Source organism: Mastigoproctus giganteus, chromosome 10, assembly GCF_048544385.1.
Source record: "Mastigoproctus giganteus isolate SK-2022 chromosome 10, ASM4854438v1, whole genome shotgun sequence".
Classification (NCBI taxonomy): domain Eukaryota; kingdom Metazoa; phylum Arthropoda; class Arachnida; order Uropygi; family Thelyphonidae; genus Mastigoproctus; species Mastigoproctus giganteus.
The window spans coordinates 188,838,965-188,862,662 of NC_143584.1; the positions used below are offsets into that span (position 1 = coordinate 188,838,965).

The following is a 23,698-nucleotide window of genomic DNA, read 5'->3' on the forward strand; positions in this document are numbered from 1 at the left end:
TGAGGTGAGCCTGATCAAAGATGAGAATTAAAAAAAACAGCCTGATCAAAACTCACTGTGGTTTGCCTCACAACATGAGATATATGATCCTTTTATGCACAAACTTTGGTTTGCATATAGTTATGAATAGAATGATGTAGTTTCACTACTTGTGTGATAGTTATATAGTTGCCCTAGCTCGAAGCTTTATAGTGCTAAACTTATATGGATTTATATAATTTATTTTTTATTTGTTATATCAGAAATAAAGGTTACATTTTAAATGTTCTTTATCTCTTGGTAATAAGATTTCTCATTTATATCATTTCCTTTTTTTTTTTTGCTAAAAAAAAAAATCAAAAACAGGAATGAAAAAATAAAATTATTTTCACAACAGGATTTGAGCACATATGAAAAAATAATTGAATGACAAATAACTAATTAACCCAACAAGCCACAATATGCTATTTCTTGTTAAACTGTTTATAATACTCTTATTAAGATCTTGTTACACCACAGTAATGATTATTTAAATTGCACAACTTAGTGACAAATATGATTATTCAGTTATGTACTTTCATAATTAAAAATTAATCAGTTTGATTCTGGTTAATATAATTTGATTCCTTGTCAGGACCTTTTGAATGATATATGATTTGCCTTTGTAGATGCAAAACTTGAAGGCATGGTCTGGACTATATATAATGGATCCTTGTAATTAATTTTAGTAAAGAAATCTCTATTGCTGCCAATACTCCAGATTTATGATGGGACTCCATTTTTTTTGATCCATTCTCCTGCTCATGTCCTCTTACAGTTTTTTCCCATCTTTTTCATAAACAGCCATGAAAGTGCTTATGAAATGGCTTTGAAATAAACTTTGAATGAGCAGCCATGCCTTTGCCTGTTAAATTCAGAATTAAAAAAATAATAATAATAAATTCTGTGAATTTGTACATGAAAGTGCATTTTGCATCTCTGGTTAATGAATTGGAGAGAACATGTTCTGAGAAAAGCCATATGAATACTTTTAAAAGTTACCAAATTAAAAAGTATAATAAGAAATTGCTAGTGAGTGGCATTGGCCCATGTCCAAATTCAGTTCAAGATCTGAAAGGAGTTTTTAAAAAAAAAAAGACAAATTAAATTAATGAATTCTTCAAAGAAAGAACTTCTGATTCACAAACTGCTGGTATAAGTAATTCAAAGCAATACAAACAAATTGATATCCCTAAACATTATCCTCACACATTTGAAAAGGCTGTTCATGTTCATTTCTTCTGGCTTGAATAAAGTATTTTGCTTATCCTTTTCAAATGTTATACCAAAGCTGAAAATCCAAACATAGTTCTTCAACACATATGCCCAACAGCCATTTATGGAAATTATTACTCTTTGATATTTTGAGGAATATGATGTGTAAAATTTTTTGGCAAACAGTTATGAAATATTCCACTTTTCTTTTGAAGGTTGATTACCATAGAAGACTAAATAAGAAGGATGATTCTGGCTTCCATAGCTTTAGTCTGTACTAAAGTGGTGCAAAGTTTAGAGTTCATTGTTGCATGTGAATACATGAAAAATAATATATTCACACATGCACCAATAAATGCTGAGGTAAAAGATTTCATCATTTGGCAATTGCATCACTTTCAAATGGGAAATTTTTTGGGAAACATTTTCAGTATTAGCATTAGTAGAAGCATATGATGCAAGAAAGCAAGCTTATGCAGCATCAGACAAAAAAAAAAAAAAAAACTGCTTCCATTTCACCCCTCCATTCATTCCAAATACCTGTCCAGCTCAGCCTTAAATTTATTTAGGCTATCAACTTATCCCTGCTGGAATTTTTCCAGCAGGGATAAGGACGTGATTATTCCATTGTATAAGGCAATGGTCAGGCCACACCTAGAGTACTGTATACAGGTCTGGAGGCCTCATTTCAAGAAGGATGTAGAGCTGCTGGAACGAGTACAGAGAAGGGCAACAAGATTAGTGAATGGAACAAAGGGGTGCTCTTACGAAGAAAGGCTTAAGTTTTGCAAATTACAGTGTCTGGAGACTAGGCACCAGCGAGGTGATCTGATAGAGGTGTATAAAGCCTTGAATGGTTTAAGCATGCTCAATGCTGATGGGATTCTTCCTCTAGCTCAGAAAAATCACCTGAGAGGGCATAAATTCAAATTGAGGAAAGACAGATGTAGGATAGACGTGCGGAAATTTGCCTTTAGCCAGCGGGTGGTTGGTTGGTGGAACAGACTTCCATCCCTTGTGGTGGAGGTTGATAGCCTAAATAAGTTTAAGGCTCAGCTGGACAGGTATTTTGAACGAACAGAGGGGTGAAGTGGAAGTGGGTTTTTTTTTTTTTTTTTGGCTGATGCTGCATAAGCTTGCTTTCTTGCATCAAATGCCTCTACTAATGCTAACTTCCACAACAAACAATGGAAGTCTGTTCCACCAGCCAACTACCTGCTGGCTAAAGGCAAACTTCAACACATCTATCCTACATCTCTCTTTCCTCAATTTGAATTTATGCCCTCTCAGGTAATTATTCTAAGCAAGAGGAAGAATTCCATCAGCATTGAGCATGCTCAGATCATTCAAGGCTTTATACACCTCAATCAGATCACCTTGCAGGTGTCTAGTCTCTAGACATCGTAATTTGCAAAACTTAAGCCTTTCTTCGTAAGAGCAACCCTTGGTTCCATTCACTAATCTTGTTGGCCTTCTCTGTACTTGTTCCAACAGCTCTACATTCTTCTTAAAATGAGGCCTCCAGACCTGTATACAGTACTCAAGGTGTGGCCTGACCATTGCCTTATACAGGGGGATAATCACCCCCTTATCCCTGCTAGAAAAATTCCTGTATGTCATTGACAAGACACCATGAGCTACTCTTGCAGACTGTCTGCACTGCTTAGAAAACTTCATATCTGCCTGCACCAGGTCCTTTTCATTCTCTACCACTGTCAGTGTAGTAGCACAGAGTTGATACGTTATTCTGGGGTTACTGCTTCCGTATGTAGTCCTTTACATTTGTCAATGTTAAACTTCATTTGCCACCTCTCAGCCCATCTGCTCAACTTTTCTAGATCCTGTTGCAGCAGCATACTGTCATTAGTGTCCTTAACAACCCCACCGACCTTTGTATCGTCTGCAAACTTGGACATTTCAGGTGGTAGATGACTTTCATCAACCGGTGAAATACCACCACTTTGCTTATTGGAGGCTTGAAGTGGTGAAACCCATGTTTAGTCTCTAGAGCAAAGTTTCCGGCATCCCCCCCTCCCCCCATGCTTCTCCTTCAACCCATGCACGGTACTAAGTACTGTAGGTTTTGATACCTTTCGTGTTTGGGGTTTTCATAAAAAAAAAAAAAAAAAAAAGCTTGATATATCATCATCAATATCATTTATAAATACAGAAAGCAACAATGGACCCAACACTGCCTGAGGGACTCCACTAATAACATTAGTCCACGATGAGCAGAGTCCATTGATTACCACTCTCTGTCTTCTGCTGCTCAACCATCCCTTTATCTATAGCAGCAATTTGCCTCCAGTGCCACACTGCTCCAATTTGTTCAGCAGTATTCCATGTGCAACAGTATCAAAAGCCTTTCTAAGATCCAAATATATGATATCAAAGTTATTCCCTGCATCCAGTTCCTTTGTGACCACATCATAGTATCCAATCAAATTGGTCAGGCAAGACTTTCCCTTAACAAAATCATGCTGTGTCCGAGCTATAACTGTAGCCTTGTCTAGAACTAATGTTCTAGAGACTACAATTCCTGACAAGACTACTGATCCTGCAGTGCTTCTTTAACCAGTGCCTCCATAAACTAACAGGTCCATAATTACTTGTGTCGCCCTTTGATCCTCCTTTGTGAATTGGGGTCGCATTTGCACATCTCCAGTCCATGGGTACCTCTCCTGAGTCTAAAGAAGCTCTCATAATTATGGCTAAGGGTTTGCTTACTTCCTTTGCTGCCTCCTTTAATATAACTGGATAGATCCCATCCACCCCGGGTGCCTTTTTTATGTTTATCTTCAACAATTTCTCCTCCAGTTTCCTCTCAGTTATTACAAAATCATCTAGATCATTGAATTTAATGAAATAGACAAAGCAAAAGCAGTAGTTGTTTTGCAGTATCAGTTCTGTTAATTTCTGTGTGAGGACCTATCAGAAACTATTTTTGAAAAAATTGATGTACAGTTTTTTTTTTTTTTTTTTATGGAAACCCCAAACACAAAAGGTATAAAAACCTATAGTGCTTAGTACCTTGTGTGGGTTGAAGATTAAGAAGATGAAAGAAGATACTTGTTGACTGACATTAGACTTGAATTTCTGGGTTGGAGAACTGATTGGTGTAGAAGAAAACTTGGAATATAACAAATTATCTCAAGTCATTCTTATTATTTTAACAATTCCTTGTAACAGTGCTGAGAGGATATTCAGCTGGGTGAAAATAACAAAATCTCATTTCAAATATTCTCTTTTTCTAATGAAACTTGGAAATATTCTTGACAGCTAAGTCTAGATACCGGGGCCATTTTTATAAATAAAATTTTGACTCAGCATATCTGCAACACTACCTTCCTTAAAACAGTGATAATTAGTGAGTGATGTCTAACAGACAATTCAAGACTGATATGCATAGATGGAAAAATCCTTGTTGCATTTGAAAGAATGCTGTACTGGTAAACAATCCCATTTCATATTAAGACAGCTGTAGGATTGTTGCCCAATCTTATGGCTGTCTTAATATAAAATGTGTATGATGTCAGTGAAATTTAATTTCAAAGTCAAAGTCTGGATTTAAAAAAATCTCCTGCTTTCTCTTTTTTTTCCAGTTAAAATTATGAAATCTGAAGGCGAAAGGTTGGCAGCTATTTGCTATTTGGATAGAGTAAGAATAACCTTCAAAGTGGCAGTATCTTGTATATGATTTAATGGGACTGCCAACAGGTAAAGATGAAGGTACCTCTGAGTTTCATTTAAATTAAATTAAATTTAAAATAATCATAATGCCCAAGTATTAATAAAAGTTGTATTTGTGCATATATATTAATTAATTTTAGTTTTAGTTTTAATTTTACTTTAATTAATTAATTAATTTTAGTGTTTGTTTTAATTTTACTTTAATTAATTAATTTTAGTTTATAGGTATTCATTTGTATATGAACATTTCATCCTAATTTTAAGTACCAACTATTTTCTTTAATTAGGTATTATATTTCAGAAATACAGAGGGTGCTTTTTTATACCATTTTCAGTTATTTAATTATTTATTTAATTTATCTTAAAGTAACCTAAACTGACAGGGTGCTGCCATCTCTCTTTGTTTTATAATAGGTAAAATGCTGAGTTATAATAGGTAACACCCCCTCTGTTTAGGTTCTATTTATTCGTTTTGATTTATTATTTCAGATAGGTTGAATTTTATCTTATTTTTATTCTAGATATTTCTATTCTAATTATTTTTATTCTAGATACAGTAGACTGTCGAAATAATGGCACATTGAGATCGGATGTATATATACAGTACAGATGTCTTGCAGTGCTGAAAAAAGAAAACGGCAAGCTACATGATTACTGTATTTGTTTATGTTTGCCATTTTGAAAGTGAATTCTGTACTGATATCATGGATTATACAGCTGTTTTACATTTATTTTAAATTGAAAGCCCCTCAAACCTCATATAGAGAAGAAAAGAACAACAACATTAAAGCTTAGTGACAAACTTGATATAATCCAAACTATTACATTAGGGTTACCTGGAAAGTTAATTCATATACCTATGTGTATTGTGTCTGTAAATTGTGTGTTCTCTGGTCGATTTGCCTGGTTTGCAAGTTTCTGGACAAAAAACCTTGCTATCTACGCCCGAGACCGACTAACTCAGCCACAGAGCGAAAAAAGCCCATTGAAGTTTCCTCGCGTTATCGATGGGATTCGAACCTGGGGCTTTTCAACGCAATGTGGGGAGGGTGATGACGATACCACTGTGCTACCCGTGCAGACTAAACTTGATATAATAAAGAAAACAGCACAGGGCATAAGTAGAAGTGTATTAGTAGCAGAATATAATATTGGATCATCAACATTTTTATGTTTTTTATGTGAAGTTAATAAAATTGCATTCTTAATCTCTCTTATTTCTTATTTGTCCTCATTATTTCTGCATTAAATATATTAAAAATAAAACTTTCTAGATAATGGAAAAATCAAAATAATGGCACTTCGATTCCCCAAAGGTGCTGTTATTCTGGAAGTCTACTGTATCTCTATTCTAAATATTTTTAGTAACAGATATAGTATTCTTTACTATGCTATAACTGGTATTTCTTTAATATATTATATCTGGTATTTCATTATTTCTTTCTGTATTTCTTCAATATACAACAACTGGTATTTCTTTAATACAGTACACCTGGTAATTCAATATTTCTATATTATTTTTACTTTTACCTCTTATTTTAATTTTCCTACATTCAATATTTTTTCTACATTCAATATTTTTCCTACATTCAATATTTTTCCTACATTCAGTATTTGGACAGCTTTTAACTATGTTAGGACTTTTATTTGCATCTTTACTACCTACTGTAATACCAGGATTTCTGTTCAAGGGATGGGCAGTTACGCTCCTGGTATATCTGAAGTACCTCTATTATTATACGTTATTTTATTTGCTTTCTGCTTACTAACTCTAAATTTTATACCTCAAAATCTATTAGAGCAATTCAAGGAAAATTGAGGTGCTATTACATCCTTACTCTTACCTCCTTTCACCTTAATTTGGCACAAGCCTTTTCTTTTTCACTACTTAATAAGTTAATTATTTTTCACAGGACAATAGCTTAAATTATTTCCTTTTTTACAATTAAATAGCATAATAGAATTTTCACTTCTAACCCTACATGTAATGTATAGTTGGCTGTCACTTTCTGTATTATTTGTTTCACTGCTATCTGTCGGGCTAGCTGTTATTTTGCCAGTTTGCTGCTAAATTTTAATATAATTTGTAAAATTTGGATAATTTTAGATCATTTGGACCTAGCTAAACTAGCAGATAACAAACAAAAACAGATGCCAATTATTGATTGGATGTATTGAATTGTGCTAGCCCTTGTAAACATACCATTCAATTGTATCCTAATATCAGTAATTTGCCCCATCATCATCATTTTATTTTACTTGCATTTATTTTATTTTATTATTAATTATTTGTTTATTTATAGGGTATAACACATTAAGTCAACTCAGACTATCTAAATCCTTTGGCCTTATGACTCACTGAGTATACTTTTATACTGATTATGTTTATTCTAAAATTTTATCTTCCTTATTGGCCTAAAGGTTAATTATATTAATTAGCCTTTCTATTATTCTATTAATAGAAAGGCTAATTAACTCTTATTCTATTAATTTGGCCTTAGGGATCTCTATGGGATAGCTTTTATTGTACATTATTATACTTTAAACATTGTTCAAATTCTTTATCTTAAATCTGTATCTTACATATAGTTGTAATATATATATATGTGTTTATTTATTTATTTATTTTATTTTTTATTTTTCAGGATTTTGATATTGCAGGCCAGTATGATTTAATGCTTCCTGATGTAGAATGTGTCAGGATAATGTATGAAATTCTCTCAGATATTGACCTTGGTCATTTTGTTATTAGGGTAAATCTATTCCTTAACTAATTTGTTGCATAATTAGTGAAACATAAATAAATATGTATACAGTATTACTAGGATTACTATGAAAAAAGTTAACTTCATAAATTTATTGCAATAAAAGGATATACAGTGATCAGCACATTAAACGTACTGGATATTCAGAAAGTCCTGTTATTCTCCCCTTCCCTCCACATAAAAATGAAATGTGATAGCCATGAATGAAGAATAGGTTCACTTTCAGTGGTTACTCATCTAAGGTGCTTGTTGTATGTATACTTCCATTTTTATAACAAAAAATTATGCATCTTCATTTACATTGTGGGAATCAGTACAGTAGTGCTGGAGTGATAGTATTGTGTACATCTCGGGCATTTTGTTTCATTTCCTCAGTTTTGTCATGATGCATCTGTGCCACATTCTGTTTAATGCTCTCTCCCCTACCACAACATGCGATGATAAATCTGGCCTCAGAGTGGCCAGCAAAGAGGAGCAGGCAAGGCCCCAAGTGCCAAGCGAGTGATCATAGCGATATTTCCAAAGTGATTCGAAAGCGTCTTTTCTCTAAGTGATAGATTGTAGAGATTGTTAAAACCTTCTTTATTTCAAGTTATTTAATTTTGGCTTTTTCTAAATAAAGAACTAAGCTTAGTATCAAGGAAGGAAATACACCTTTCTTTTTTATATATATATATAACCCATTTCTCTAACAAACTAACCACTAATCTCGTATCGCTTGGTCACTGGTGGCACCGCTCCTGCCTCCACGTGGCGGGGCTGGTAGTCTGAGTATTAATATAATACTCAGGGCGAAAAGGAGCAATTATGGATCCATTAATATCACCGACTGTAGAGCCTACGTGCTCGCATGAACTTGAGTCATCTCAAGCAAAAAGAATCAAAAAAGATGATTCTTCACATGACCTACCTGCTTTTCTAATTGTACACTCGTTATCAACGAAACCTCTTAGTAGCTTATCGCCATTTCTTGTGCAGAAAAGCATAGAGGCTGTAGCAGGTACTCCCAAAATTGTCAAACGCCTTCGCTCAGGAGATCTTCTTATAGAGACTTCCAATCCCAGTCATTCTAGACAACTCCTGAAGCAAACGACCTTCGGAGGCCTTCCCATTTCGGTAACCCCTCACAGAACTTTAAACACCTCAAAGGGAGTCATCTCGGAATGGGACCTCCTTAATGTTTCTGAGGAAGAAATTGCCGAAGAACTTAAAGCACAACGTGTTGTCGGAGCTAAGAGAATTATGACCAAACAAGATGGTGTCCTTACACCCACAAGAAATGTTATCCTTACCTTCAGCAGTCCGAATCTCCCAGAATCAGTAAAAGCTGGCTACCTTTCCTGTAAGATCCGACCCTATATACCAAATCCACTTAGATGCTTTAAATGCCAGAGGTATGGCCATTCTCAAACAGCATGCCAAGGTAAAGCAATCTGTCCCCTGTGTGGCTCATCAGACCATTCCCAAACTGAATGTACAGCTGCAACGCCAAAGTGTCCCAATTGCCAGGGTACTCACCCCGCATATTCTAGAACTTGCGAATTATGGCAAACGGGAAAGAAAATAATGAAGTACAAGGTAGAGAAAAATGTATCTTACCAAGAGGCACGTAAACAGATATTAAATGTGATGCCTGCCAAAACATACTCCAATGCAGTCAAAAACACTAAAGAATTTTCTACACAGACTTATATTACTATTCCTCCTAAATTATCTCTGATTCAATGGGCTAGATCCATCCTTGCGGAGGGTGAGACACTAACAGCAACAAAGACAAAGAGTCCATCAAATTCTACTAATACAAAGCCATCCAAGCCGCAACAAGACATTCCAAACTCAGGTACATTATTAAAAGAGAAAGATGTTCATCGTACACAAAACAAACCAACTGAACGAACCATGGAAATCGATGAGAAATTAGACAATGATGATGCTGTTCTCATGCTTCATGCTGATGATGAGATGGATATCACTCGCCCAGTGTTTTCAAAACGAGAGAAATATAAACAGGATCGAGGGAAAAACAAACGATCAGACCAATCCATCTAACCTAAACCCAAGTAATGCAGAAAATTATTCAATGGAATTGTAGAGGACTAAGAAGCAATCTTGACGAATTAAAATACCTAATGCACCAGCATGATCCTGCATGTATTTGTCTACAGGAAACTTATTTATCATCAAATTATAGCCCACACTTCTCACGGTATACACTATATAGACGTGACAGATGTTCTGATTCTCCAGCAAGAGGAGGAGTAGCAATATTAGTTCGTAGTAATGTACCATCGAAACCCGTTCAGCTTTCCACTAATCTAGAAGCAATAGCCGTTCGTATTGTTCTTGGGATTAATCTCACTCTTGTCTCCATTTATATTCCACCAAACGTTTCATGTTCCATTGCAGAACTTGATAATTTACATAATCAACTACCCCAACCTGTATGCTTTCTGGGTGATCTAAATGCTCATCATCCTTTGTGGGGTTCCCCGAACATGGATCGTAGAGGGAGGATGATCGAAACTCTACTTGATAACCATCACTTAACACTACTGAATACCGGTGTGCATACTTATATCCACTTGCCTACAGGTTCTAGCTCTGCTCTGGATCTGTCCATATGTTCCTCGTCCATTTATCCTAGCTTTGATTGGACAGTATTAACTGACCTTCACAACAGCGATCACTTTCCTATAATTTGTGAAATACAGACGGATACAAACTATACATCTAACCAAAAAATTACGTGGAATTTTCACAGAGCTAACTGGGAAAAGTTTTCGAAAACAGTGCAATTTGATAACCATTTGATTCTTTCTGCATCTATTAATAATGCCACTAAACATATAGTAGAACAATTACTTGGAGCTGCTACCAGCGCAATACCGAAAGTTAACCTTACGAAACAAAGGTATAATAATTGGTGGACAAGGGACTGCTATCTTGCCAAAAGGAAACAAAACAAAGCTTGGAACACCTTTCGCCGAAATGCTACAATGGAGAACCTTATAAACTATAAACGGCTGAAAGCTGAAGCACGCCGAATTCGTCGAAAAGCTAAACAGGATGCGTGGATTCGATTCAGCTCTACCATCTGCAGAAACACTGACCCCAGAATAATTTGGAGAAAGATCCGTATCCTCAGTGGAAAGTGTCAACAAACCAAAGCCCCAATCTTGTCCTGGAAAGGAATAGATATTTCTTCTCCAACTGATATTGCAGAGGCTTTAGCACAAACATTTGCAGTCACTTCTTCATCTCGATCTTATGAAGACTCATTTAGACGCAAAAAAATTTCCATGGAAAAATATAAAATTAACTTTGTTACAAAACAATCTCATTCTTATAACCTTCCGTTCACTATGAATGAACTCAACGAAGCTCTCCAGAATTCTAGAAATAGTTCTGCTGGACCAGATGGCATTTTCTATATAATGCTTTGCCACCTCAACTCAAACTCAAAATCTATACTACTGAAATTTTACAATAGAATCTTTGAGGAGAATGTTTACCCTGATACATGGCATCAGTCAGTTGTGGTAGCCATAGCGAAAGCCGGGAAAGATGCTTCCTCTCCCAATAGTTATCGTCCTATATCTTTGACCAGCTGTTTAGGAAAGATAATGGAAAAGATGGTACACAAGAGACTTGTCTGGATTATTGAAGATCAAGATGTTATATCATGCCATCAATTTGGTTTCCGCCGTAATAGATGTACAACTGATGTCCACGTCAAGGTCGAAGCTCAGATTCGAAATGCTTTTCTTAAAAAACAGCACATGGTAATGATAACTTTCGATATTACCAAAGCATTCGATACAACCTGGAGATATGGAATCCTCCAAGACTTATACAAACTTGGACTTAGAGGTAACCTGCCTAGATTCATTCAGAATTTTCTTCACCTCAGGACCTTTCAAGTAAGATTCCAGAATGAGCTGTCCAAAATTCACACACAAGAAGAAGGAGTACCTCAGGGATCGATTTTAAGTGCCACACTCTTTGCATTACGTACCAGTAGCATTATAAGAGACATCCCATCCACGGTAGAAGTTTATATGTATGCAGACGATCTTGCTATTTCCTGTCAATCATCGAACATGGCTACCATCGAAAGACAACTACAGATAGCAATAAACAAAATTGAAACTTGGACAGAAAGCAACGGCTATCAATTAACTGAAGGAAAAACAGCAGCAATACACTTCTGTAAATTACGATCGCTTCATCCGGAACCTGTATTAAAACTGAAAGGCAGAGAAATACCGATGACAGACTCCATAAGATTATTGGGTCTGAATTTAGACACCAAATTAAATTTTCGTAAACATGTGACCTATCTACGAACTACGTGCCTCCAGAAACTAAACATCCTTCGTGCAGTATCCTCAACATCTTGGGGTGCAGACAGACAGTCATTGCTGAATTTGTATCGTGCTCTAATCCGGTCACGATTAGACTATGGAGCTATAGTATATGCATCAGCTAAAAACAGCATCTTACGGTCTGTGAACACCATTCAACACAGTGCCCTTCGATCAGCACTAGGCGCCTACAGAACCTCGCCTGTACAAAGCTTGTATATAGAAGCACACGACCCTCCGCTTTATCTTAGAAGACAACGCCTACTCTGCCAATACGCTGTCAAAATTAGAAGCTTTCCAACTCACCCCTGTTGGGTATACCTCAACCAACCTTTATGGCCAACACTTTATGAATCCAAGCCTAATGAACCCAGACCTGCTGGGATTCGTCTTCAAGAAGTAATCAAAAAGTGGAAACTCGATCTCAATAAAATTGCGGAAAGTGAAATATGCCTTTACCTCCATGGAATAGACATCATATAAAATCTGATCTTTATTTCGCTCAGTGGCCAAAAAATACCATTCCACTATGTAATATCCGACAGTTGCATGCCAACTATACTTCGCAACACAGTGGGAAACTCATAATCTATACGGATGGATCTAAGACCCAATCACATGTAGGTGCAGCAGCCGTGTTCCCTTCGCATGTAATTTCAAAATCCCTTCCAGTTGAGTGCAGCATTCTATCTGCAGAACTCTATGCTATACAGCTTGCATTAAGTGAAATATGTCAACAGTCGTCCCTCTCTGTCTTAATATATTCGGATTCACTCAGTGCTATTTCAGCCATACAGGGTAAACGACATTCTCGTCATCCTCTCCTACAAGAAATTGACTTTCTAATCAACCTCTGTCACAAGAAACAATCTGAAATAACTCTTTGCTGGATCCCAGGACACTGCGGAATAGAAGGCAATGAAAAAGCAGACATTGCAGCTAAGTCAGCATCAGAACTGCCAAATAAAACAATGATAGTTCCACACACTGATTTTAGTCCAATCATTATTAGAGAAAGTGAAAATGAATGGGCTCAAATATGGAAAAATGAAATCAACAATAAACTGCAGGAAATAAAACCTAATCCAGAAATATGGAACTCCAGCATCAGAGAGAGTCGCAGGGAAGAAGTAATACTTGCCAGACTGAGAATTGGCCATACTCATCTTACTCATTTTTATCTATTGGCAAACAAAAATCCCCCACGCTGTGTCCAATGCCAAGTTCAGCTTTCCGTAAAACACATTCTTTTGGTATGCCCTCGATTCAGAAATTCCAGATTCCTTTGTTTTCAGAGTTCATGCAATAACCATAATCCAGTTACCCTTCAACAGATCTTAGACAATTCTGCGAATATAGATGAATTACTTAATTTTATTCGGCAAATCAGATTCGATAAACAAATCTAATGTTTGATTTCCATCAAAAACTTGGAAAGACACATCTTGGCCATTGATGCCCTTGTGTCTTTAAACCCTTAATCAACAACAACAACGGAGCAGGCAAAATTTGCAATCACAGTCAGTCCACTTGTCTCTATACATTTCGTTGATGAATTCATGCACACAAGTAGTAAATGAGCTGGAGTCCTATCATCTTGAAGCCACACCTGACCAAATACCTCTGAATGTTCTACCAGGCACAAACCATTTCTGTAAGATATAAGGGTAAGTGGTTTTGTTGATAGGACCCTCAAAGAAATTCAGACTACACAAGTGCAGACATTCAGTTTATATCATAACATGTAGTGGGTTGTGTTCTAGAGCCTCAAAGAAGTGTCGGTTCTCTTTGCTCCAGATCTTTGTTGATATTTTAGTCTTTTCTTGGCACAGTATAACCTTAGTAGGGCGCCTCCATAGCCAGGTGGGAAGGAGCAGCAGTGCATAGCACACGCTTCTTGATTAGACCGGGGTTCGAGTCCGTCACCACCAAATACGGAGGATGCGGAAAGTCAGAGAATGACCACCGCATATCCCGGAGCAATATAGCCTTAGTTGCTAATGCTCCTAAAAACCAAATAACAAACAAACAAACAAACATAACCTTAGTCGTTTTTGCGCCAATAAAATCAAAATCAAATCAAATCAAATCTTTGCTCCAGAAATAAAAATTTCTCATTTTTGCACTACAGTAAGTTACACATTTATTTTTACACATAGAGAATTACTGGAATAACTTGAGGAAATGCTTCATACTGTTTCTGCATGTCTCATTGTTTAATTCATTAACAAATGAAAGGTAATGTGGTTTCATGCTGAGAATTTCATGGACTTGGAAGATATTAAGAGGTTTAAAATAAGTAGGAGGATATTAAGAGGTTTGAAAATAAAGTAGTTTTATTGCCATGTTTCAAAAAGCAGAAGTTTTTATTTAGTTGATTTCAATAAAAGAATGCTAGTATTTCAAATTTTAAGTTATTCTATCTTAAGACATACCTAAATAATAAATATTGCCTATTCCCCATTCAGCCAGTTTTGTGCACATACTGTATTATGGTTGTTGTGCTAGGTATTATGTGGCAGTCAGTTTCAAGATTGCAGCAGTTCAACAGAAAGCACCCACCGTGTTTTATTGGAATGGTAAATTTGAGTGCAGTTCAAGTGGGCCATGAATTTAGGCATATGTGTTAATACACTTGATGATAAACATATCAGGCAGTGATATAATCAGTTTAAATAGACCGAGCGTGCTGAGAAACATAAATCTATAGCATGGTGGGGAGTCTTAGGAAGCCATTGACCATATACATGAGACATTCTAATGCAATTCTAAGAATTCAACTACTAATGCAAATTTATAGTTGGATACTCATAAGGTTAAGGTGTTTCTAGAAAAAATTGCTATAAAAACCCTATAAGCTGTAGATGGCTTAACTCCTTATTGAATACGACAGAAAATCACACTTTGAATTTGCTACGTAGATGTGGACAGAAGAAGATGATTTTCTAAACAAAGTGATATTTCTGATGAAACAATATTCCATGTCAGGGACTGTAAACAGGCATAACTGCCGAATTCAGGAACCTAGTTTGCCTGTTGAATACCTAAAACATAAACAGGTGAAGTGAGGTAAATGTATATAGTTTGTATTTATCTCACTATAATGTAGCATGCTCCCATAGTCAAAAAAAAAAAAAAAAAAAAACCCTCTCACAAAAAATAATATCAAAATTCAATTTTTCTATGGGATCATCAAGATGAATTACAGAAAATAGATGTATTCAGTTCAGGCAGAACTCTGAGAGGACTTACAAGGACAGTATTCTTTTCTTCAAGGAACAATGTAAAGTCTTCTGTGAGCTCCATACATCAGAATCTATTCCCCAAGTATTCAGAAGAATAAAAGACACATTGAAAAAAAAGTGGTTAGCTCTTTTTTTATTCCTTGAGGTCACCAAACAAAGACAGCTGACCGGGCTAGCTGGGTGGGTAAAGTGCTTGCCTGGTAACCCAAAGGTTGCAGGTTCGATTCCCACCTGGGGCTTGGATCAAAGTACTGCAAAAACCTTGGGAGGTGCATTATGGCCACAGAAGCCTATGCACCAACAACTACCAAAAAAAAAAAAACCAAACAAAGAATAGCTTAACTACATTGAGACTAATAGGAATCCTCCATTTAAGGAAGTACCATGGATTAATATTGCCAGCTACTCCTGACAATAGTTAAGAATGGATTTGTTGATTTAATAGTCCCAAATTTTTTTGGTCTGAAGGAAGATCTAGATAGTTCAGCAGAAGCAATCTTGAGGGAACAACTGGAAACTTTAATTTAGCAGCAAGCCATTTTAGTATTCAGTACCCAAGACTAAGAATGCTCTTAAGCTTAAGATTAGTATGTGCTGCCATGGATTAAATCAATAAACCATAAAGTCATAGGTTGTTATAATATTTCAATATCAGTTTATGAGCTAATCCTTTACACATGTCCACTTTGAAATTTCAGTATGGTTTCAATAACTTTACCATCATAAAAGCACAATGATCTCCAATCTCAATATAGAATTCAGGATGATTGCTAAAAACTTCATAGTGAATGACAAGATAACACCTGATCAGAAATTCAAAGGACCAATGGCTCAATAATAACAGATAAAGTGGATCTCAGGAGCTTGGAAATGGTAGGATTCCAAGAGAAAAAGCTTACAATTAGAGGAATGCCCTAAATTATGATAAACAGTAGACTGGAATGTTTAAACTAAATTGGCATAACAAATAAAGTCACCATTGTTTACCAGAAATGGAATCAAAAGGGTAGAGAAGAAAAGTGAAAAAAGAACACTGCCCTGAGAAGTATCTACAGATTTTGAATATGCACCACCCACAACATCATTAGAAAAAGACAAAATCCTTGAATATAAAATACTTTGTAAGATAAAACCATACCTGTAACTTCACTCAAAATGAGACCATAAAATAGTAATAAGAAGGGAAACTTGGACAGAGTCAAATGCTCATGCAATATCAAAAATACTGCATTCAACTCAGTGCCAAATGAGATGGACTTCTCCATTTAACTGCTACAAAGAGGTTACATTTGAACATCTTGCAGTGCCATAATGAGTATTTTAGAACTGATGTGCAAAAATCTGATGCAACAGTGGTTTTGATAATATTCATTCCAAAACCTTTAATAAGAGAGAATACACACGTAGAAAGAGGGGAAAAAAATCAGTGACAATGTGTGGATTGGAAATTTTCAGTACAGGAATAACTTTGTAAATTTTTCCAATTGTTTGGAACAACACTAGAGGCAAACACTTTATTATACAACTTGACCAGAACATATAACTTAAAAAAATATACAAATTTAAAACAAAAATTGGGGATTAAATGAATAACACCTACAGGCACATCTGGTAAGTTTTTAATAATACACTTCAAGTCTTCTGTAGGACACAATAGAAAATAAGTTAAAAGATAAATCACTTTAGCCTTTACCTTTAGCCAGCTGGTGATTAATTGCTGGAACACACTTCCATCTGTTGTTGTGGAAGTTGATAGTTTAAATGAATTCAAGGAGGAACTGGACAAACTTTTAGAGGGAATGGTTATGTGGATTTTTTTTTTTTTTTTTTTTTGGCTGATGTTACATAAGCTCATACACTTCCTTTCTTGCATCACATGTCTCTGTTACTATTACTATTACCATTACTTAAAAAAGTAGTTCCAAATCATGCCACTGACCTTTAAAAAATGAATTTTGAAACCAAAGGATGTGAAAAATCATATCCTTTGATTTCATTCACTATAATCCAGTGAGCATTGAGAAACATTTTAACAGCTGGACTCTGCGTGTGGAAAGTTCTACTACATGGATCAGATATGCTGGAAATTTAAAAGGTAGATTAATGCATTTGGCTCACAAGAGGAGGCAACATGGCCAAAAGGGATATAGTACATCATAGTTTTAATACCAGAAATCCCAGAGTATTCACCATCAGAAAAGAAGAGAATTTCATTTTTCATCAAGGCTTTTCATATCCAAAACTTTGGGGAGCGTGACACTCCTTCCCCCCATTGATAACCTATTTTAAGGTGTAAATGACCTACCCATAACCAAAATACTACCATCATCACAGACCTATCCTGGCATCTCCAATATCAGAAACAACAGATAACCACCGTTACTTAGAACAGGTTACATCTAATAATGGTGTCAGCAGAAGAATAGCTTCACCAAACCAACAACAGAGCTGGAGTGGGTGTCCACACTGCTTCCCCACCTAGATGTTTAGCATGGTCAGTAGCTAAACGGCTTCTTCTGCAAGATGATCCTCAGGCAAATCCAACCATATGGCCTAAGGGAGCTAGGGAGTTCTGGCTAGTTCCCAGCATGCATGTTCCTTGAACATTCCTTCTTTTATCTATTCTGCTACAATTCATCATATTCCTGGCAGGATGTAGATAGCCTTTAATTGTTAATTCATTTTGTTATTATTATTAAGGTAATTTAATGTATATATTTATTATTTATTAAATGTGCTAAATTATGCTATTCATTACAGTACAGTGTAGCATTATAATTTCCAAAAATAAAAAAAAGAAGTTAAATATTATTATATAAGGTGTAGAATATGCTTTCATTTTATTCATTTTTACTTCAGCTGTAACTTTAAAGTATGTAATTTTATTAAAGTACCTAAATATTTTTTAGGTTAATCATCGGCACATTTTGGATGGAATATTTGAAGTATGTGGAGTTCCCCCAGAGAAGTTTCGCTCTATCTGTTCAGCTATTGATAAGTTAGACAGGGTAAATTGCTGTTTAATTTTGTATGATATAAATTTATTTTGGAAATGAGAAATGTTATTTTATGAAATATGAAGGGTGAATATACACAGGAATTACTATGTACATATTTTACGTTACACTATGTTGAAATCAGAAAGAATATTTGGAAGGAACTTCGGCGAAGGTAAAGAAAGCCTGCATGAGAAGCATGCAAAAGTTCAATGAAATTTACCGGTAAAATTACTTTGCTGTAACGGCATTTGTATTGTTGCTCGCTCGGTAAACAGACGGTGGGTGTTATCGGTCAGGAGTAGAAATTGAATCCCATGGCAGATCGAAACCCTCCCAAAGTGGAGGGGGTAACTTGACCTTTTTTCTTTAGAATCACAGTGGATTAGTGGATAAATTGTTTATTAAGAAAAAAAAAGGCAAAGGAAGCCCATACAAGAAGTACGGCAAACATTGAAAAAGTTTATTGGTGAAACTACGTTATGAACATTTTTTACGATGCCAGAACTTCCAATATGACTCTGTTCGTGATTCAATTAGTTAATTCTAAAGAAAAAAGGTCAGGTTACCCCCACTCCATTTCGGGAGGATTTCAAGCTCCCACGGGATTCAAATTCTACCCCAGACCGATAACACTGACTGTCTGTTTACCGAGCGAGCAAAAATACAAATACCGTTACGACAAAGTACTTTTACCGGTAAATTTCATCGAACTTTTGCATGCTTCTTGTGCAGGCTTTCTTTACCTTAGCTGGAACTTATAAATATTCCTTGTCATTTTCAAAATTATTCTATTGGATGCATTCATCAACTGAAACAAAGTAGCATAAGTGAAATTCAAAAAAATTAAATACCTGCTTAACTAATTTTCAATCAGAGAAGAAGAATCAACAAGGAATTTCTTTTTTTTTTTTGATTATAAATAAAAAATCACTTTTTTAAAATTGATCTTATTCTACTTTTTATTAAAATGAAATAAATTCTTCACCAAGTTTTGGGTCTTCAGCTGTGTTTGTGGTGTTATGCTGCACTGCTGATGCTATTGGACCAGTGATGGCCGTGGCTAGCGAGGAGTAGTTCTTATTTAATGGCCATTATGTTTTCATTCCATTTGTTGTTGGGTCTTTTATTTTTAACCCTTTTGTGAGTAAGACTATTCATAATAACTGCATAATCCTACACCAACCGTTATTAAATAAAATAAATAAATAGCATTATATTATATTAAAATAATAATGATGCAAATAAATGAAATAAATAGAATGATGTAATTCCATCGGATAAAACTGATAAAAAGGTAACTGTCTGTACAATAAAATATGAAATTTTAAACTGCAATGAATAAATTACAATAAACAATGTAGATAAAACACAGGATGATAAAAGTGCTAAAACACTGTAGCTTTCAGAGGCATCCATCTCCTATTTCAACAGTGAGGTTTATCGTACAGCACATCCTTAAATATCAGCAGGCTTACGGTTCTCAGCACGTGTTTCTACAGAAGCATGGGCAGTATTCTCCCCATGTGCACTGAAACCAGAAATGGCTCAGGAGCATGCCAGGCAGAACCGTTCATCCCGTCCAAGAGCCACCGCCCCGAAGAGGGGGATCAATGCAGATTCCCCTGTCTCTGTTAATGGTATTGCTCTCAGAGGAGCAAATCCGCAAGCTCTCGAGCCATTTGCGGTCCCAAAATCTATGTGTCTGGTCGATGATAACAGCTTCGTCTGGGGAGATTTGATGGTGCTCTTCCCAAAAATGTTCTGCCACAGCAGACTTCCCATAATCCGTGGTCTTTACTGGGAAGTCCGCTGTGGTAGAACATTTTATGTTCTGTCCTGTCTATCCTTTCTGTACACACATTGTATTCCCCAAATTCCATTTCTGCCTTCCTTATATATGTGTGACACCATGTCTCTGGTATCCCAACAATATCTGCCTTTGATGTCTTGACCAGCACTTCAAATTCATCAAATTTATTTACTATACTTCTAGCATTAGTGTACATGCAAGTATGCATGCACCCGTTCTTACTCTTAGTTACCCTAACACAGCCCATGTATTTACTTGTTCCATGCTGATGCCCAGCAGTTCTTGAAATCCCCAGAAACTTGCTCTCTAGGCTGCTGCTCATTCCAATAGCAGTAGTGCAAGAAACACTTTCGCCTCTGCCTGTGGCTACTGTTGATCTTTTAGTCTGCGAATCTCCCCCAATCGAGCAGTTTTCCGACCCACCTAACACTGCCTCGATAGCATCAGCAAATATTCTTCCCCCTTTCTATTCAAGTGTATCCTATCCCTGTAGAACCAGTCTCTCCTGTTAGCAAGTACAGACCACGCTGAATAAAATTCTACTCCATGAGCCTTGCACAATCACTCCAGGGCCAAATTGATTGACAAAGCTCTCATCGTATATTCCCTCCTATCATGTCTGGGCAGAATTGCAAGCACTTTCAAATTTAACTCTAACTCGCGACTTTTTCAACATTGACCTGTACTTGTTAAGTAAATCTTACTCTTAAGGTCATTAGTGCCAACATGTACAACGATATCACCTTTTGTGCCCTTAAAAGATTATATTGCAGGTCCCAAAAATAAGAGATTCTGTCCTACTTGTAATCTGTTTTATGATAGTCAGCTAGAATTCAACTCCTTATAATAGGAGGGTAATCTGTTTTATGATAGTCAGCTAGAATTCAACTCCTTATAATAGGAGGGTAATCTGTTTTATGACAGTCAGCTAGAATTCAACTCCTTATAATAGGAGGGGGTTGCCTGTTTAATAATTATTTTATCAAACTGGTTTTATAATAATAATAATGCTGTTAATTAGATATGGTGAACTAAACTGACAGATATGTTCTGCCTTATGAAAATTAAGACAGTATTTTTTATGAGTGGCAAAATGGCATAAGAGTGTAGAAACTAGTTCAGTTATTTATCGTTTCATCATGACTCTTAAACTCTTATTGTCTCTTGTGCTAATAAAGCAGAAACACTATACTAAAATTTTTACATAGATTCTTTGAAATAAGTATGTTTTTTAAGGGAGTAGCTTGTCAGTAAAATTGCATACATGATCATATGTTATCTGTTCTTAAATAATGTTTCTTTTTTTTGTTAATAAATAAGCACATAATTATTAAGTGCAAGATTTAACCTGCTGGCATCCACATGAAGTCACATACAAGATATTGCCAATTTTAAGGGGCATTTTCACCCTGTTGTACGGAAAGTTTCCAAATTTTTAATAAAAAATTACCTTGGAAAGCATTGTGAGGTTTTCTGAATGAACGGATGATTTTTAATGAAAGAAAAAGTTTGTAAAAAAAAATCAGCATGATCCCTTGGTAAATAATGGATTGATAAGATTACTTTAATTTACATTCAACCATAAATACATTATTTTATTTTTTTGTTTTTTTTTCATGGAGGGTATAAAGTTCTGGATCTATAGGTAAAAAGCATTCTCTGTTGTACCAGTAACTGGAAATGTAGATGTACTGCACTACACTTCATCTGTGTTGGGTAATTTTTTTTATTTGGATAAGTAATTTATGTTAAAATTAATATTTCTGCTCAATTTTCATTGTAGGCCAAACAATACTTAAAAATTAAAATGAATAAACTTACACACTTATGGCCCAGCTGCTCTGTGTCTGCATTAAAGTGGTGTCCTGCTACAAAGAAATAAAAAAAATCAGCTAAGTACAAGAATAGGAAAAGCAAAGTCTGTAGCTCATGGCCAATGCCTTCACTGTGTAGCCATTACAATGTCCTTAGTGTGCTGCAGCAGTTTGTGGTGCACTGCAGTGGCTACATGGTGAATTTCTGAATTGTGGGCTTCTCCTTATGCAAATTTCGGTAACTTAATATAATAACACTGTTGTGTACAGTTCGGTTACAGAAATTGGCTAAAGAATAAAACAAAATTAACTGAAGCTGGCTAAATACGTGTAGCTCACTGCTGATGTTTTCACCCCGTAGCCACCCAAACTCTGCTGTGGCAATGGCTACATGGTGAATGTATCAGCAGTAAGCTACTGACAGCTGCAATGAGCCACACATATTTAGCCAACTTCAGTTTATTTTTGTTTCATACTTTAGCATTAGCATTAGCATTAGTAGAGGCATATGGTGCAAGAAAGCAAGCTTATGCAGCATCAGCCAAAAAAAAAAAAACACTCCCATTTCACTGCTCCGTTCGTTCCAAATACCTGTCCAGCTCAGCCTTAAATTTATTTAGACTATCAACTTCCACAACAAAGGATGGAAGTCTGTTCCACCAACCAACTACCCGCTGGCTAAAGGTAAACTTCCGCACATCTATTCTACAATTGTCTTTCCTCAGTTTGAATCTATGCCCTTTCAGGCAATTATTCTGAGCAAGAGGAAGAATCCCATCAGCATTGAGCATGCTCAAACCATTCAAGGTTTTATACACATCAATCAGATCACCTCGCAGGTGCTTAGTCTCCAGACACAGTAATTTGCAAAACTTAAGCCTTTCTTTGTAAGACCAACCCTTGGTTCCATTCATTAATCTTGTTGCCCTTCTATGTAGGCGCCTCCGTAGCCAGGTGGGAAGGAGCAACAGTGCGTAGCACATGCTTCTTGATTAGACCAGGGTTCGAGCCCGTCACCACCAAATGCAGAGGATGCAGAAAGGTCAGGGAATGACCACCGCATATCCCCGGAGTAATATGGCCTTAGTTGCTAATGCTCCTAAAAACCAAATAACAAACAAACATAACAAATCTTCTCTGTACTCGTTCCAACAGCAATACATCCTTCTTAAAATGATGTATTGCTGTATACAGTACCCAAGGTGTGGCCTCACCATTGCCTTATACAAGGGGATAATCACCCCCTTATCCCTGCTAGAAAAATTCCTGTATACCATTGACAAGACACCATGAGCTATCTTGCATACCGTCTGCACTGCTCAGAAAACTTCATATCTGTCTGCACTGCTCAGAAAACTTCATATCTGTCTGCACAATTACCCCGGGTCCTTTTCGTTCTCTACTACTGTCAGTAGTACCACAGAGTTGATACGTTACTCTAGGGTTACTGCTTCCATATGTAGTACTTTACATTTGTCAATGTTAAACTTCATTTGCCACCTCTCAGGCCATCTGCTCAACTTTTCTAGATCCTGTTGCAGCAGCGTACTGTTATTAGTGTCCTTAACAACCCTGCCATCCTTTGTATCGTCTGCAAACTTGGACATTAAGCCTGATATACCATTGTCAATATCATTTATAAATACAGAAAACAACAATGGACCTAACACTGAACCCTGAGGGACTCCACTAATAACATTAGTCCACGATGAGCAGTGTCCATTGATTACCACTCTCTGTCTTCTCCCACTCAACCATCCCTTTATCCATAGCAGCAA

General features: G+C 36.1%; 1 protein-coding gene across 1 annotated transcript in view; it reads left to right on the forward strand.

The window, feature by feature from the left end:
• The window catches only part of LOC150079660 (histidine--tRNA ligase, cytoplasmic-like), a 129,270-nt gene that overhangs the window by 39,476 nt on the left and 66,096 nt on the right, over positions 1-23,698 (forward strand). The window contains exons 6-7 of the mRNA XM_090383156.1: positions 7,569-7,676; positions 18,207-18,305. Of these exons, the coding sequence (XP_090239282.1) occupies positions 7,569-7,676; positions 18,207-18,305 (207 nt within the window). The remainder of the gene's footprint in view (positions 1-7,568; positions 7,677-18,206; positions 18,306-23,698) is intronic.